This window comes from Phacochoerus africanus, chromosome 11, assembly GCF_016906955.1.
Source record: "Phacochoerus africanus isolate WHEZ1 chromosome 11, ROS_Pafr_v1, whole genome shotgun sequence".
NCBI lineage: Eukaryota > Metazoa > Chordata > Mammalia > Artiodactyla > Suidae > Phacochoerus > Phacochoerus africanus.
In genome coordinates this window covers 60,568,303-60,581,542 of record NC_062554.1, presented here as the reverse complement: position 1 = coordinate 60,581,542, position 13,240 = coordinate 60,568,303, and the positions used below count along the sequence as shown (strand labels likewise).

General features: G+C 56.9%; 2 protein-coding genes across 3 annotated transcripts in view; one reads left to right on the top strand and one right to left on the bottom strand.

Annotated features, from left to right (window-relative positions):
- The first annotated feature begins 1,526 nt into the window (after positions 1-1,526).
- On the top strand, positions 1,527-10,503 carry B3GAT1 (beta-1,3-glucuronyltransferase 1). The gene is made up of 6 exons (XM_047752562.1): positions 1,527-1,662; positions 1,791-1,937; positions 5,042-5,550; positions 6,021-6,317; positions 7,187-7,287; positions 8,491-10,503. Exons 1-5 carry the CDS (start codon positions 1,659-1,661, stop codon positions 7,271-7,273), a joined length of 1,044 nt encoding a protein of 347 aa, XP_047608518.1. The 5' UTR covers positions 1,527-1,658; the 3' UTR covers positions 7,274-7,287; positions 8,491-10,503.
- A 1,690-nt stretch (positions 10,504-12,193) lies between these two features.
- Positions 12,194-13,240, bottom strand: part of LOC125111767 (beta-galactosidase-1-like protein 2) — a 38,920-nt gene continuing 37,873 nt past the window's right edge. For both annotated transcript variants that reach the window (XM_047753838.1, XM_047753839.1), the window contains one exon: positions 12,194-13,147. In XM_047753838.1, coding sequence (XP_047609794.1) covers positions 13,061-13,147 — 87 coding nt within the window. In that variant the 3' untranslated portion in view covers positions 12,194-13,060. The remainder of the gene's footprint in view (positions 13,148-13,240) is intronic.

Here is a 13,240-nt window from a genome sequence, read left to right as displayed (position 1 = left end):
TCTCTGCCCCTGAGAGTGCTTCCTACCAGCCCTTCTTGCTAAAGCTGTAGCCCAGGCACCCAAGGGAGGGGCAGCTTCCTGAGTGCCTGGGGCAGGCTGGGCATGTGCGCAATAGGGGTGAAGCTCACCCCACCACCTGTGGCTTTCCCACTCTGAATTAGAGCCTCTCTGAGACCAGGTTGCCTGGAAAGCTCCAGGGTGATCACAGAACCAGAGGACACCTCCCAGCTAGGCTTGTTGGAAGCGCCTCGTACCTCTCATGGGGCCTGAGATGGCCCAGCCAAACTGCAGCAGGACTCAGCCTTTTGAAGCCTGTCTACAGCCTTGGAGCAGGGTAGGGGCTGGAGGGGGTATGGCGTGAGCTCACTCAGGGCAGGACCCCCCAGACGGTGCCCTGGGGTGTGGCACTGGCTCTGGTACCTGCAGGGGGCCCTGGCAGAGGAGTGTGAAGGAGGCACCGTCCCTAGGATTATTTGCTGCTCTGTGCCCATACTGTTTACCCCAGGGGGCCGTCCCTTCCCCTGGGGACAGGATCAAGGGCCTGCTGTCCACCGTCTGCCTCCAAGGTAGTGGAGCACAGGGTTGGCAGGGTCTGGTGGCCACCTAGGAAACTACGGTGCCTGACACTGGAGCCCAACATGGCTCTTCACCAGGCATGAGGCCATCTGGGAGACAGACCCTACAAGATGAGGGGGATGCACTGTCTCAAAAATGCAATCAAGTCCTGCTCAGCCCTGGCCCTCGGCTCCGCTGGAGAAGGACGCACATTCGCCTGAGGGAGGCTTGGTGCTCTGGGCTGGGCACTGGGGTGGATGTCTCCCTCCCACCTCCCCTTGGGACTCCGGCTGCCCCTTGCAGAGGTGCTCAGCACAGAGGTGACAGGAAGGCAGAAAATGAGATGTGACAGTGTCCACGGTGCTCAGGAGAAGGGGCTCCTGTCTCCTGTTATATGAGAGAGTCAGGCTGGAAGGGAACTCTTCCCCAGGCAGGGTACCTCTCCTGGGGCCCCTGCTGCTGCCATTTCATTGCCGTCTCCCTAGGATGTGGCAGCCCCCACCGGGGGCACCTCTCCCAGCTGACGTCCAGCTACAGCAGCCGGGCTCTGTCCTCTCCATGCAGGGCCCTCCCAAGAATGTTCTCCCAGGACCCACCCCAACTCTGACTCCTTAATCCAGGCTGTGAAATAACCATCAGGCACAAGTCTGTGGCTGTCACAGCCACTAATGTGTCCTGAGCTCACTGTGTCCATCAGGCACCAGCTGGTGGGCCCCATGGGTATTACCTCATTTAATTCCCAGAAGCCTTCGGAAGTAGGTGCGGATGGTGCCCATTTTATAGGTGAGAAAACTGAGGCACAACCGTGAGTTGGGCTTAAATGCAGGCAGGAGTGTCTGAAGATTACATCCTGCTGACCCTGAGTGGCAGCACCCGCCATGCGACGGTGGGGTCAGAGCTAGCCGTGCTCAGCTGGTGGGCAGAAGCCAGGCACCAGCAAACTGTGTGTCCCACCCAACCGTGCTGGGGCCTGTCCCACCCAGGTCTCTGGCCATCCTCTTTGCTCTTTCTTGCAGGTGTCCACTCCACAGGGCTCCTGACCACGCCCGGACGGCAGTCCTCCAGACTCTGGTCAGGCCAGACTCCGCAGACCTGCTTCGGCAATGGGTGGGTTGTGAGCGGGGGTGAGGCCTACTGGCCAGCATTCAGCCACCCGCTCTCCCATGCCTGGCCCGCCCAGCCCATTTCTGTTCTTTTCTCCCCTGTGCTTGCTGCCGTCTGCTGCCGTCGCTCAGGTAACGAGGAGCTGTGGGCCCAGCCAGCCTTGGAGATGCCGAAGAGACGGGACATCCTTGCGATCGTCCTCATCGTACTGCCCTGGACGCTGCTAGTCACCGTGTGGCACCAGAGCACCATTGCACCCCTGCTGGCCACACACAAGGGTGAGCCCCACCCAGGCTGGCCTGGGCTTTGGTAATGAGAATGACCGTGGCCAAGGTTGCTGGAATCCTCTCATCTGCTCCACAGCTGGGGAGCTGTAGGATGGTCCAGGCAGAGATTGTGCCTTTGGGGAGTGTCAGCCGCTTTGGGGATCTGACAAATGGTGAAACTGCACGCACACATGCACGCACACAGGCAGGCATGCACAGAGGCTCATGGGCCTGCTCCCAGGGAGGGATGGGTGGGCAGATTTTAGGCCTGTGGTGTGTTTAAAACTTTCAGGGAAAGTGTGTTAGTGTCTCCTCATCCTGTTCAGGAAACCCTGATCCAGTCCCCTGTGGTGAAAACAGGCATAGACAGAGGCAGGTGCCCCAAAGCAATAATGGAAAAACCAGGGTTAGAATTGGCTTCTCTTGGCTCCGAGTGCAGTGCTTTTCCCTCTCACATTGGGGTTCTCTGCACCCCAAAGCTGTCCATGTGCCCCCACCTGGCCTGCCCCTCACTCTTAGTCTCCAGCCCCCCGCCTTTCCTCCTTTCCTCCTCTCACTACACACACACACAGACTTGGGCCTCCGGGGAAGCCCTCCTCCCACTGAAATGTGCGTGAAACACAGAGATGCCCAGGCCCATCCCACGGAGAGAGGTGAGGCCTGGGAATCAGCGATTTGGGTGCAGGCAGGGGCCGACACCCGCAGTCTGAAGCTGGGCTGCTCCACGCAGTTACACATTGGGTCCTACTCAGCCTGGTGGGTCCTGAGGCTTCCGCAGTGAAGGGCCAAGCTGAAGATTGCTAAGTCCTCACCGCCCATCCTTCTCCGGACTCCAGCATCTCTCACTTTGAAACTGTCATCCTACAACACATCATCCTAGAGGGATTAACACTACCATCCCTAAAAGAACATGATGCCACATGGACCCCATTCTTGGCAAAGCTCTGGGATCAGAGATGCCAGGCAGTTTTGCTCAGCACTAACACTCCTGCCTGAGGATGGGGCCTTGGCACCCTGTCTCCCCAAAGCACCCAGGATGGACTAAACAGAGGCAGCAGTCAAGGATGTTAGGGAGGCCTTTAGGACTCAAAGGTGGCAAAAGCACTGACCCAGCCAAGTGCCAAACCACCAGAGAACCTTCCAGGGCATAGACCCACCTGTTGGGGATGATTTCAGTGGCAGAAAGGGGAGGCAGGATGGCTCTCAGACTCCTTCCCCAGCCTTGATTTCCGAAACCATATATCCTGGTCACAATCTCCTCTCCTCAAACTTTTTCTCTTATCACAGTTGGACCCAAAGCTCTTTCAGAAAGCCCCCTTTAAAACCTGCATCCAGACACCCACGGCCCAGGGCAGGTTCCCACTACCACTGTGTGCCCTTTGCCATTAGCCTGTGCAAAATCCCTGAGAGCCAAGCGTGTCCCTGTACCCCTCAAAGCCCAGCATCCACCCCCACATGCCAACAGTAGCCAGGGGAAGGAGGGAAGTGGCAGCTGGGTGATTCACGGCGTCCTCCTGGGACTGCAGTGTAATTGCCCACTCCATCCTTTCTGTAGTTGCAGGAAGCCACGAGGAACAGAGCTCTTTACCATCCTCCTTCTGCACGTGAGGAGATGACAGTGAGCACTTTAACCTGCATAGCAACCCGATAGAGTAGATGCAATTATTAGCTCCATTTTGCAGTTCCTAAAACTGAGGCACCGGAAGCCAAGCACCCTGCTCGAGCCCATATGGTCAGTACACAGCTGAGCAGGGTCTGAGCCCAGGCAACTGGATCCCTAAGTCCATCTTCTGACTATTGCCACCTCCTGCTGAGATGGTGTGAGGGCATGGAGAGCCTCAGAGTTGTTCAAACAGGAGGACAAGCCTTGGAGAGAAGGGAATCTTTAAGAACAAGAAATGCAGGTGCACTGATTTCTCCCTGTGCTAGCATCGCCCATGGTGGGGGGGGGGGGGGAATGTCCAGGATGTAGGAGAAGGCTGGCTCATTAGAGCTACCCCAGCTGGGGCAGGGGGCCTTCAGGAAGGAGGGGCTCAGAGTTCCCGCTGTGGGGCAACAGGATTGAGGGCTTCTTCGGAGTGCTGGGACGCGGGTTGGATCCCCAGCCCAGCACAGTGGGTTTGGGTCAAAACTGAGGTTCAGCTCTGATTGCTGGCCTGGGAACCCCATATACCGTGGGGGTGGGGGGCAAAAAAGGAAAAAAAAGGAAGGAGGGGCTCTCTGTGCCTGAGAGTGTCAGCAACAGCCAGGCCACTATTCGATTTCACACACCCCTCCTGGGGTTCCTTGGGGACATGTGGGCACACATGGCTGGGTGCAGGGACAGGTAGGGCCCAGATGTTTGAAAGAGCATGTCCAGAAAGCACAGCTTAGGAGACTGACACCAAACCACACAAGAGCTAAAACAGGTCTCCACCCTGTCCTTTTGCCCAAATGTGGGAATCTCTAAAATCAAAAACGACAGGTTCCGGATTCAGAATGATCTCGTCAACTATGAATAACACCCAAGAACAAAATGCAGTTAAGTGTCAAATTCTGCACCAAGTTTTGGAGGCTGGATTATGTAAGCCCCACTTGACTCGAGGGTTTGTGAAAAATCCAGGTGAGCTAACATCAGGCTCCAGGGTCCACAGTGCTGTGGCCAAAAAGCATTATCACTGCCCTTGGGCACGGCAGCATCTGCACAGCAGAGAGAAGCAATGCCCAGGGCTCTGAAGCCCCACCCTGGGTGGGCAGTGCAGACCTCTCTGGCCTGACCAGGGGTCCATAGGTGGCAAGGGCAGGACACTTTGTCATATAAAACCCAACACAGTTGGGAACAGAGGATGCAATCTTGGAATTTGGCCAGCCACTCTCAAATAGCTACAGAGCTGTCAAATGTGAGGAGAAAGATATTATTTCTGTTCATCTAGGAGTCAGAACTAGGAGAACCCCAGGGAGCATGTCAGGCAAGCAGCCTTGACCGTCAGTTCCAGCCCACATGGCTCCAGGCAAGGATGGCTGACCTTCCAAGGGAGGATAGGAGGAGGGCGATGGCAAGCCAGGGCGGGGGGACCACCCGTCCTCCCCAGTGCCTGCAGTCAGAGCCCACCCACATCACCCTCTCTAACCTGCAGATGACGGAAGTGACCCCCGGCGCGAAGCTCCCCCCGGCGCGGACCCAAGGGAATACTGCATGTCTGATCGCGACATCGTAGAAGTGGTGCGCACTGAGTACGTGTACACGCGGCCCCCGCCCTGGTCAGATACACTGCCCACCATCCACGTGGTGACGCCTACCTACAGCCGCCCGGTGCAGAAGGCGGAGCTGACGCGCATGGCCAACACGCTGCTGCACGTGCCCAATTTGCACTGGCTGGTGGTGGAAGACGCACCGCGCCGCACGCCGCTGACAGCGCGTCTGCTGCGCGACACCGGCCTCAACTACACGCACTTGCACGTGGAGACGCCCCGCAACTACAAGCTGCGCGGGGACGCACGGGACCCGCGCATCCCGCGGGGCACCATGCAGCGCAACCTGGCGCTGCGCTGGCTTCGAGAGACCTTCCCGCGCAACTCCAGCCAGCCTGGGGTCGTGTACTTCGCGGACGATGACAACACATACAGCCTGGAGCTTTTTGAGGAGGTGCGGGGCGGAGATGGGCGAGGGCGGGAGAACCTGGCAGCAGCCAGATGGGACTCCCAGACCACGGTCCTGGCTGGGGCACTTTCTCAACAAGGGCTTCCGATGGGGTGGGCGGGGGCGGTCCTTTTGGACCCCTGGAGCATCCTCTGGGTCTGGGAGTCATGCACTGTAGGAGAAGGAGTCATTTCAGACTCTAAGGTGGGAAGACAGAGGTTTTGCAGCAAGGGACAAAGCAGGCAGCTGGTCATGTGAGGAGTATCAGCTGGTTAGAGAGGTGGCCTTGCCCAGGCAGGTTCCTCCACAGATGCCCACCACCAGGATGGGAGGTGGGGCTGGGCTTCATCCCCTGGCCTGGCTGCACAGAGTCAACTGATGATTTCACTTTCCGTGGAGATAGGCCTCCGGCCTAAGCAGCCCAGGCACCCTGACTCCAATGCCCACCCAGATGTCCTGACTCTTTTCCCCCATAGATGCGCAGTACCAGGAGGGTGTCTGTGTGGCCCGTCGCCTTCGTCGGTGGCCTTCGGTACGAGGCCCCACGGGTCAATGGGGCAGGGAAGGTGGTCGGCTGGAAGACGGTGTTCGACCCCCACCGGCCATTTGCAATAGACATGGCAGGATTTGCAGTCAACCTGCGGCTCATTTTGCAGCGAAGCCAGGCCTACTTCAAGCTGCGTGGTGTGAAAGGAGGCTACCAGGAAAGCAGCCTCCTCCGAGAACTTGTCACCCTCAGTGACCTGGAACCCAAGGCAGCAAACTGCACCAAGGTAAGACCCTCAGCATAACTGACAGCTGTGATGCAAACTTCTCCCGACCTGGGCAAGCCCTCGCTGCAGATCCGGGAGAAGGAAATAGGGGCCCCAAGCAGCCTGTGAAGAAGAACCAGCCTCCCAGGATGGCAGTTTATCACCTCTCAGGCAGCCACGCTGAAGGCAGATAGGGAAATGGGGAGGGGCAACCAGTGAGCAGAACCCAGGACTGCAGCTCTCCCTCACCTCGAAGCAGCTGGGCTCCATGACCTCCCTGCCAGACACACCTCCATGCATGCACACACATGCAGAGACACACAGGCATGCATATGCACACGTACACCTGCATGCAAGCATATGTACACTCTCACACTGCTTCTAGTTTGCTCTTCTCCAGCTAGGGCCTTCACTGAGTTGAAGGCCCTGGAAGAACTCTCTGCTTCTGGAGATACCCATCAAGAAATGCAGGAAAAGGAGTTCCTGCTGTAGTGCAACAGGATCGGTGGCATCTCTGCAGCGCCAGGATGCAGGTTCAATCCCCAGCCTGGCACTGTGGGTTCAAGGATCCAGCATTGCTGAAACTGCGACCCAGATCTGACCCCTGGCCAGGGAACTCCAAAAAAGAAAAAAAAAAAAAAAGAAAAACAGAAGAAATGCAGGGAAGCTTAAGAAGCAAAAGGAAATCTTGGGACCCATTTGTCTCATTTCCATAGCTGCAGATTTTGTTTCCAACAGCTATTTTGAAGGCATTCTATGTACAAACAGCAAGAATGAGGGGAGAAAAATCTTGCTGGAACAACGGCAAGGGGGCGAGGGTGGGGGCAGGCAGAAGTTGCAGGGGAAGGTCAGGGACCTGCCCATGTGATCTCGTGTCTCTGGACACACAGATCCTGGTCTGGCACACAAGGACAGAGAAGCCGGTGCTGGTGAACGAGGGGAAGAAAGGCTTCACTGACCCCACGGTGGAGATCTGAGCCCCAGGAAACAGGTAGGGGACGAGGGCGGGTGACGCAGGGGGTGGGCCACCCCAACTTTGGATACAGAATAAATCAGCCAAGTCCTTTTCTCCTGGTCTTTATTTATTTATTTATTTTTGTCTTTTTGCCTTTTCTAGGGCTGCTCCCATAGCATATGGAGGTTCCCAGGCTAGGGGTCAAATCAGAGCTATAGCCACCGGCCTACACCAGAGCCACAGCAACGTGGGATCCGAGCTGCATCTGCAACCTACACCACAGCTCACAGCAACGCCGGGTCCTTAACCCACTGAGCAAGGCCAGGGATCGAACCTGCAACCTCATGGTTCCCAGTCGAATTCATTAACCACTGCGCCACGACGGGAACTCCTCCTCCTGGTCTTTCATCGTGGAGGTCCAGGCAAAGGCAGGAGGGAGAGGACGGGGCATGCTGAAGTCGACAAGAGCCAAGGTGCCCCCGCATGGCTGGGTCCTTCTGCCACCAGCTGCTTGGAAGGCCTCACCTTCCAGGTGCTGCACCGTAACAGCTCACTGTTATCACCACCATTATTCTGGCCACGAGCCTGTCCCCTTAGGGAACTCTGGCTCTGTGCCCTGTGGGTTCCTCCTAAAAGGTGGTGAAAGCAAAGAACCCAGTGACTGGCTCGGCTCCCAGGCTACCACTTTTCTCAGTTTGACCCTTCTTTCTCTTGGTCTCAGTTTCTTCATCTGCAAAATAGGTTGCTGAGGGCACCAGGAGCGGTTTCTGGCACCTAATAAGGCCTGTACAAGTGTTGCAATTTTAGTCAATTCTTTAAAACCATCCATTGACTTAGGTCATGGGATCTATCTACAGTTTAGAAGCAAAAGAATGATGTTGAGAAAAGCTCAGTGAGTGAATTGGGCCAGGTGATTGGCAAAGCTGGGAATTTTCTGTGGGCTTCTCTGTGATCTCATTGGAGGCAGGAGCTCAAATAGTGGGACACACACCTATCTTCCGGCCCTGGGGTCAAGCTGCATCCTGTTGGCAGCCACCTGCCCTCCAGGGACCACAGGGTGTCAGTCTGCCTGTCTTGTCCCCTGAACTTGGAAATCTCCTTGGCTGTTTCCCCTACCCCTCGCCACCACTTTTCAGTAGGGACTAAGGGTGGGCTCTGAGAGTCCCTGGGTGACCCAGCAGGGGGCCCAGGATTGAGTGGCTTCCTCTTGCCTCACCCTTCCTCCTCTCCCCTTCACAGGAGCCTCCTTCTCAGACCCTGCTCCTGGCCTCCTTCTCTCCACATGGCTGGTGGTCCCTCCGAGGCAGCCTCCTAAGGACTCGCCACCACCCTCCTTTCTACTCTGCAGCCTTCAGAGAGAACCCAGCCTGAGGCCAGGACAAAAGGACGGAGACCCTAAAGCACAGAAACCCCGGACCTGTTCTGTTCCATCTGGCATGGCCAGGGGCCCAGCTGCTGGCTGCACCAGGCCAGCCAGCAAGCCTCCTGCCTTGGCAGGGCCTGCAGGACACGTGGGCCCCCCAGCCCGGGGTGATGCCGTGCTGGGAGGGAGGTGAAAGGCCCAGCGGTCCAGCGAAGCCTCCCTGCTCCCTTCTCAGGGCTCCACAACCACACAGGACACCAGGCCAGGGACTTCTGAAGATGGAGAGCAGCCCACATCCAACCTCACCCCATGTCAGGAATGCACTGCTCCACTGAGATGCAGCCCTCAATTTCCTCTGGCTCCTGTTTCTAGAGCATCAAGCTGTCTGTGCTCCCAGCAGGCAGCCTCCTAGTCAGGGGAACCAGACTGCTTGCAGGCACCCCCCTCGCAGCTCCCCACCTCCTCACACCTTGTGGTGGAGCAGAGCCCCTTTCCCAGCCCTCAGCCGTTGTCCCTCAAGCCTGCTTCTTCCAGCCCAGGAAAGGAGGCAGGCCCTTGGGCCAGCACAGGGCCATGGGCTGACCTGGACTAGACCCTGTCCACACGCTGGCCCCCCCGCCCCCGGCACTGGGTTCCAGGTCCCTCTCCTGGGCTGGGAATGGGGAGACAGAAGTCCCCCAACCCAGAGCTGTGAGAGCCACAAACCACAGGGGCTCCAAGAGGCCAGGCGGTCCCAGGGCTTCTCCCTGCCCCTGGCTGGAGGGGGACAACTTTGGATCAGCAGAGGGATTTATGGCTGCTTTGGAAATCATGCCATTTACACACAAAGTGGGAAAGAAAACTTCACTTCTTCCTAAACCGGGGCACACAGAGAGCAAGCCAGCTTCACAGCGAGCCGCCCCCTCCATCCCAGAGAAGGAACAGAGAGCGGCCCTTGGCCAGGAGGAGAGGCTTCTCTGGCTTTCAATGGGGCCAGCTCCTCCACTGGTCTCCCCCTCATGCTCCTGACTGTTGGAAGCACAATTTCCCTCCTTCGTGGAGGCAGAGGAAGGGCCTGAGCCCTCTGAAGAGGTGTTTATTTTTAACCGCTAACAGCCCCACTCCGCTTAAACTCACAGGACAGATCTGAGGACCGGGAGAACCCACTCCTGGGTGCGTGCGTGGTGGGTGGGACTCAGCCCAGCGACCTAACATTCACAAATAGCATCGGCTGCCTATTTTGAAACGGATTTAACTCCCCACCGTAGTCAGGAAACCGTCAATGGGATCACATCCCTAGAGCCCTGAATCAGCTTGCAGGATGCCCCACACCCATGGCGATTTGGGAACCGCATGGGTGGCAGGAAAGGAGGGTGGGCGGGCACAGGCCTCTGTCAAGTGTGGGATTTACACCAGGCCCTCTGCTGTCTCATTTGCCAGGACCAGCCCTGATCGCCAGGTCAGATGGGCTGGACTTGGGCCACCCTCTTGGCCAAAAACCCAGGGCTCACTTTCAGGAAGTTGATAATGAACCACAAAATGGGATAGTCTCTCTCTTTTTTATTTTATTTAATTTTTTATTTGGGCAAATGCTACTTCTTTTTGTTTTCACTTAATACCCTCTCTTAGCTGCATGTGTATTTATTTATAATTATAACCCTGGTGGACTGCAGCTTTCATCTTTGTTGGGAATGAGTTGGTTAGGAATCAGAACTGGGTTCATGACTGCAGTTTATTTTCCAAAGCCAGTCTGTTCCCTGCTCCCACCGTATGGAGTGAGACGGGGGCTCAGAGTCCAGAGGACAGAGACAGGAGGGTGGAGCCCAGGCAGCTGTGCCATCTGGTCTGTTTTAATTTAACTGTATTTAATTTGTTTCGAAATTAAAAGTCAAATATGGTTTTTAACAGTCCTAACCCTCCTCAGCCCTGCCTTACTTTTTCACATTTATTTAACCATCCAGCCAGCATCAGTCAGGTGGATGGGCCTTGCTCTGGGCGCTGGCATAGGACAGTGGAAACCAAGGCATAGCCTGCAGGGAGCAGCCTTTTCATGAGAAGAGCCAGATGAACAAACCCAGGGTGCACTGGGGGAGACAGTGCAGCTGGGGAGCCATTGGCACCCTATCCCATCCAGTCAGAAAGGCCTCCCTGGCCAGGTGACCTCTGCATGTCTATGCAGTGACCTGGGTGCAAGACCTCCGGAAAAAGACCTCTCCAGGGTGGGAGAGCATTAGAAAACCGGCCCCCAAGGGCAGCTGACTGGGAGCAGGGCTGGGCACGGAAGCTGGGGGCACAAAGTGCCCTGGCCCTGGGACCAGGGCATAGCCTACAGCCCAGGAGTGAGAAGAGACTGTCGGAGGGCCCGGAGCAGAGGATGGACTTGGTCTAACCCGCCTTTTAGAAGAATTGCTCACTTCCTATGCTGACAACAAACAAGTCATGGGCAGGCGGCTCCTGCAATAGCCCAGGCCCAAGATGACAGACGAAGGTGCAGACCTGCAGAGGGCAGTGTTGGGTCCTGGGCTTTGCAGATGGACCTGACATGGGTATGAGAGAAGCCAAAGATAACCTGAGACACACAAGTGTATCCGCTGCCCTGGGGTGACTGCAGGAGGTAACATGGGGTGATGGAGTTCGGAGTCATGTGCCTGTTACACACACAGGAGAAGTAAGTTCTTGGACATCAGCCAGAGTCCCTGGAGCTCGGACTGGGATGGATATTGGAGAGAACAAGCCCTGTTGGGGGTGGGGGGCAGGGGCGGCCTCCTGCAGCAAGTGTAAATGGAGGGAAGAAGCTGCAATGGGGCCTGAGACCTCTCACACTGAGAGGGTGGGCTCATGAGGAGTCTTCTAAAGAGGATGCCCAGTGGGAAGATCGGACAAACCTTCAACAAACCCAGAGGGTGCTCCCTGCTGAGATGCTTGGACAGAGAAGCTAGTCACTGGGCAGGTGAGATGGACCCAGGAGAACCTTAACCAGGAAAGACCTGCAGACAGAGTCCTTTAAACCTCAGCTCCCTGCCACACTCCCCAGCAGAAGCCCACCCACATGCCTTGGGGAACGACACTCCCCCTTAGTGCTGGCTGTGCCCACAGAACCTGGTCTCGTCCATGTCTCAGCTCTGTGCTTTCCATTCCACCCACCATGTTTGCTTCAATAAGCTCCCTTGTTCTGTCCCCAGCAGGACCCTCAGGCCCAGAGCTCTGTGACTGTCCTTGACCCAGCTCAGCTATTGGGCCCAGGGGCTGCAAGTGCCCCAGTACAGACCCTTCCTAGTCAAGCACAGGATGCCGGTGGGGTGACTGGGAGCCTCAGCCTGCTCCCTGATTACTCCCCACTCCCAGGAGGAATCTGCTCTTCGCCTTGGACTATTACTAAAGATTGCATTTGTACAGGAGCACCCAAATGTCATTTGGAAAGCAAACTCACTACAATGACCAGGGCACATGCAGCTCCTGGCCGTGCGGCAGTCTCCCCACACAGGAAGGGGCCAAGTCCGCCTCACATGGCACCAGCGGGGCCAACTGTGTGCCCAGCCCCACAGAGCTGTCACCCCTGCTCCCAGCACACAAACAGGATCAGAGAAACATCAAGGAGGATCCAATTCAACTCCGTTGCTTTATTGCAATGCAGAGGAGCAGACCTGAGCCAAAACACGGGACTCAATCCCTGGACCAGCCTGAGGTCTGGATGGACAACTGGGAAGGAAGGACGCCCCTCCCCTGTCACCTGCCCCAGGGCTGGGGCCCTGGAACCACAACATTCCTGCCAACGTCCCCGCAGCTGTGCCTTCTGCCCTCATCCTCCTGAACCCTCTCAGAACAACTCCCTTTCCTCCTTAGCTGATGCTGCTTCTCTTGGAGTGAGGCTGGAAATACTCTAACTCAGAAGACAGGTGCTGAATATTTCTGACTGTCAGATACCATCAGAGTGGGAATGAAAGGGGGCTGGAGTCCCTCCAGTGGACTTGCAGAATTGCAGAGAAGGACTGGGCACTGTGACCAAGGAACTCGCCAGCTCAGGTGCCCCATCCTCCACAAATGGTTGACATGCCTGCCAGCTCAGAAATGGGGGCCACAGGGATGAGGCGCATGGCTGGTCCAGGGGGATATTCATAGAGCAAACTGGGTCCCAGAGTCGTGCCCCACTCGGCAGGGCCTCTCCCAAGCCCTGGGTGTTATCAGTCCCACCCAGAGACCCTCTCCCCCCCCCCCCCCTGCTGCCCCCAAGGGAGCAGGGAAATCAGAAGGCAACAGCTACAGAGCAGTCAGGAAACTCTTCAGGGAAGAGCGGGTCCTTCCCTCTTCTTGGGTTCAGCAGGGTGAAGGTCTGAACTGCAGCCGGGACAGGGCCGAGCCTGAGGGACACTCCAAACAGGAAGTGGGAGACAGCAGCACCCAGATGGCAGGGGAGCAAGGGAGAAGAGGAGCCATCTGATGCTGCTCTGCCAGCAGGTCTGGAGCTGCTCATTCCACGTACTGCTGCCGGCCCAGGTAGGGCATTTCCATGAACTGGATCACTGGGCCCTGCATCATCTCCTCAAAGACAATGACCTGGGGGGAGACGGCTGGTCCATCTTGGAGCCACATCAGAGCCCTAAGGGAAGGGGCTGGCCAGGACTTCTGTCCCTCCTGCCCACCAACAGC

What these genes read in the sequence shown, in the direction of transcription:
- B3GAT1 (XM_047752562.1), top strand. An exon ending in CCTGCTGGCCACACACAAGG is followed by an intron (nt 1,938 to 5,041) that starts GTGAGCCCCACC and finishes TCTAACCTGCAG; the next exon opens with ATGACGGAAGTGACCCCCGG. An exon ending in GCCTGGAGCTTTTTGAGGAG is followed by an intron (nt 5,551 to 6,020) that starts GTGCGGGGCGGA and finishes TTTCCCCCATAG; the next exon opens with ATGCGCAGTACCAGGAGGGT.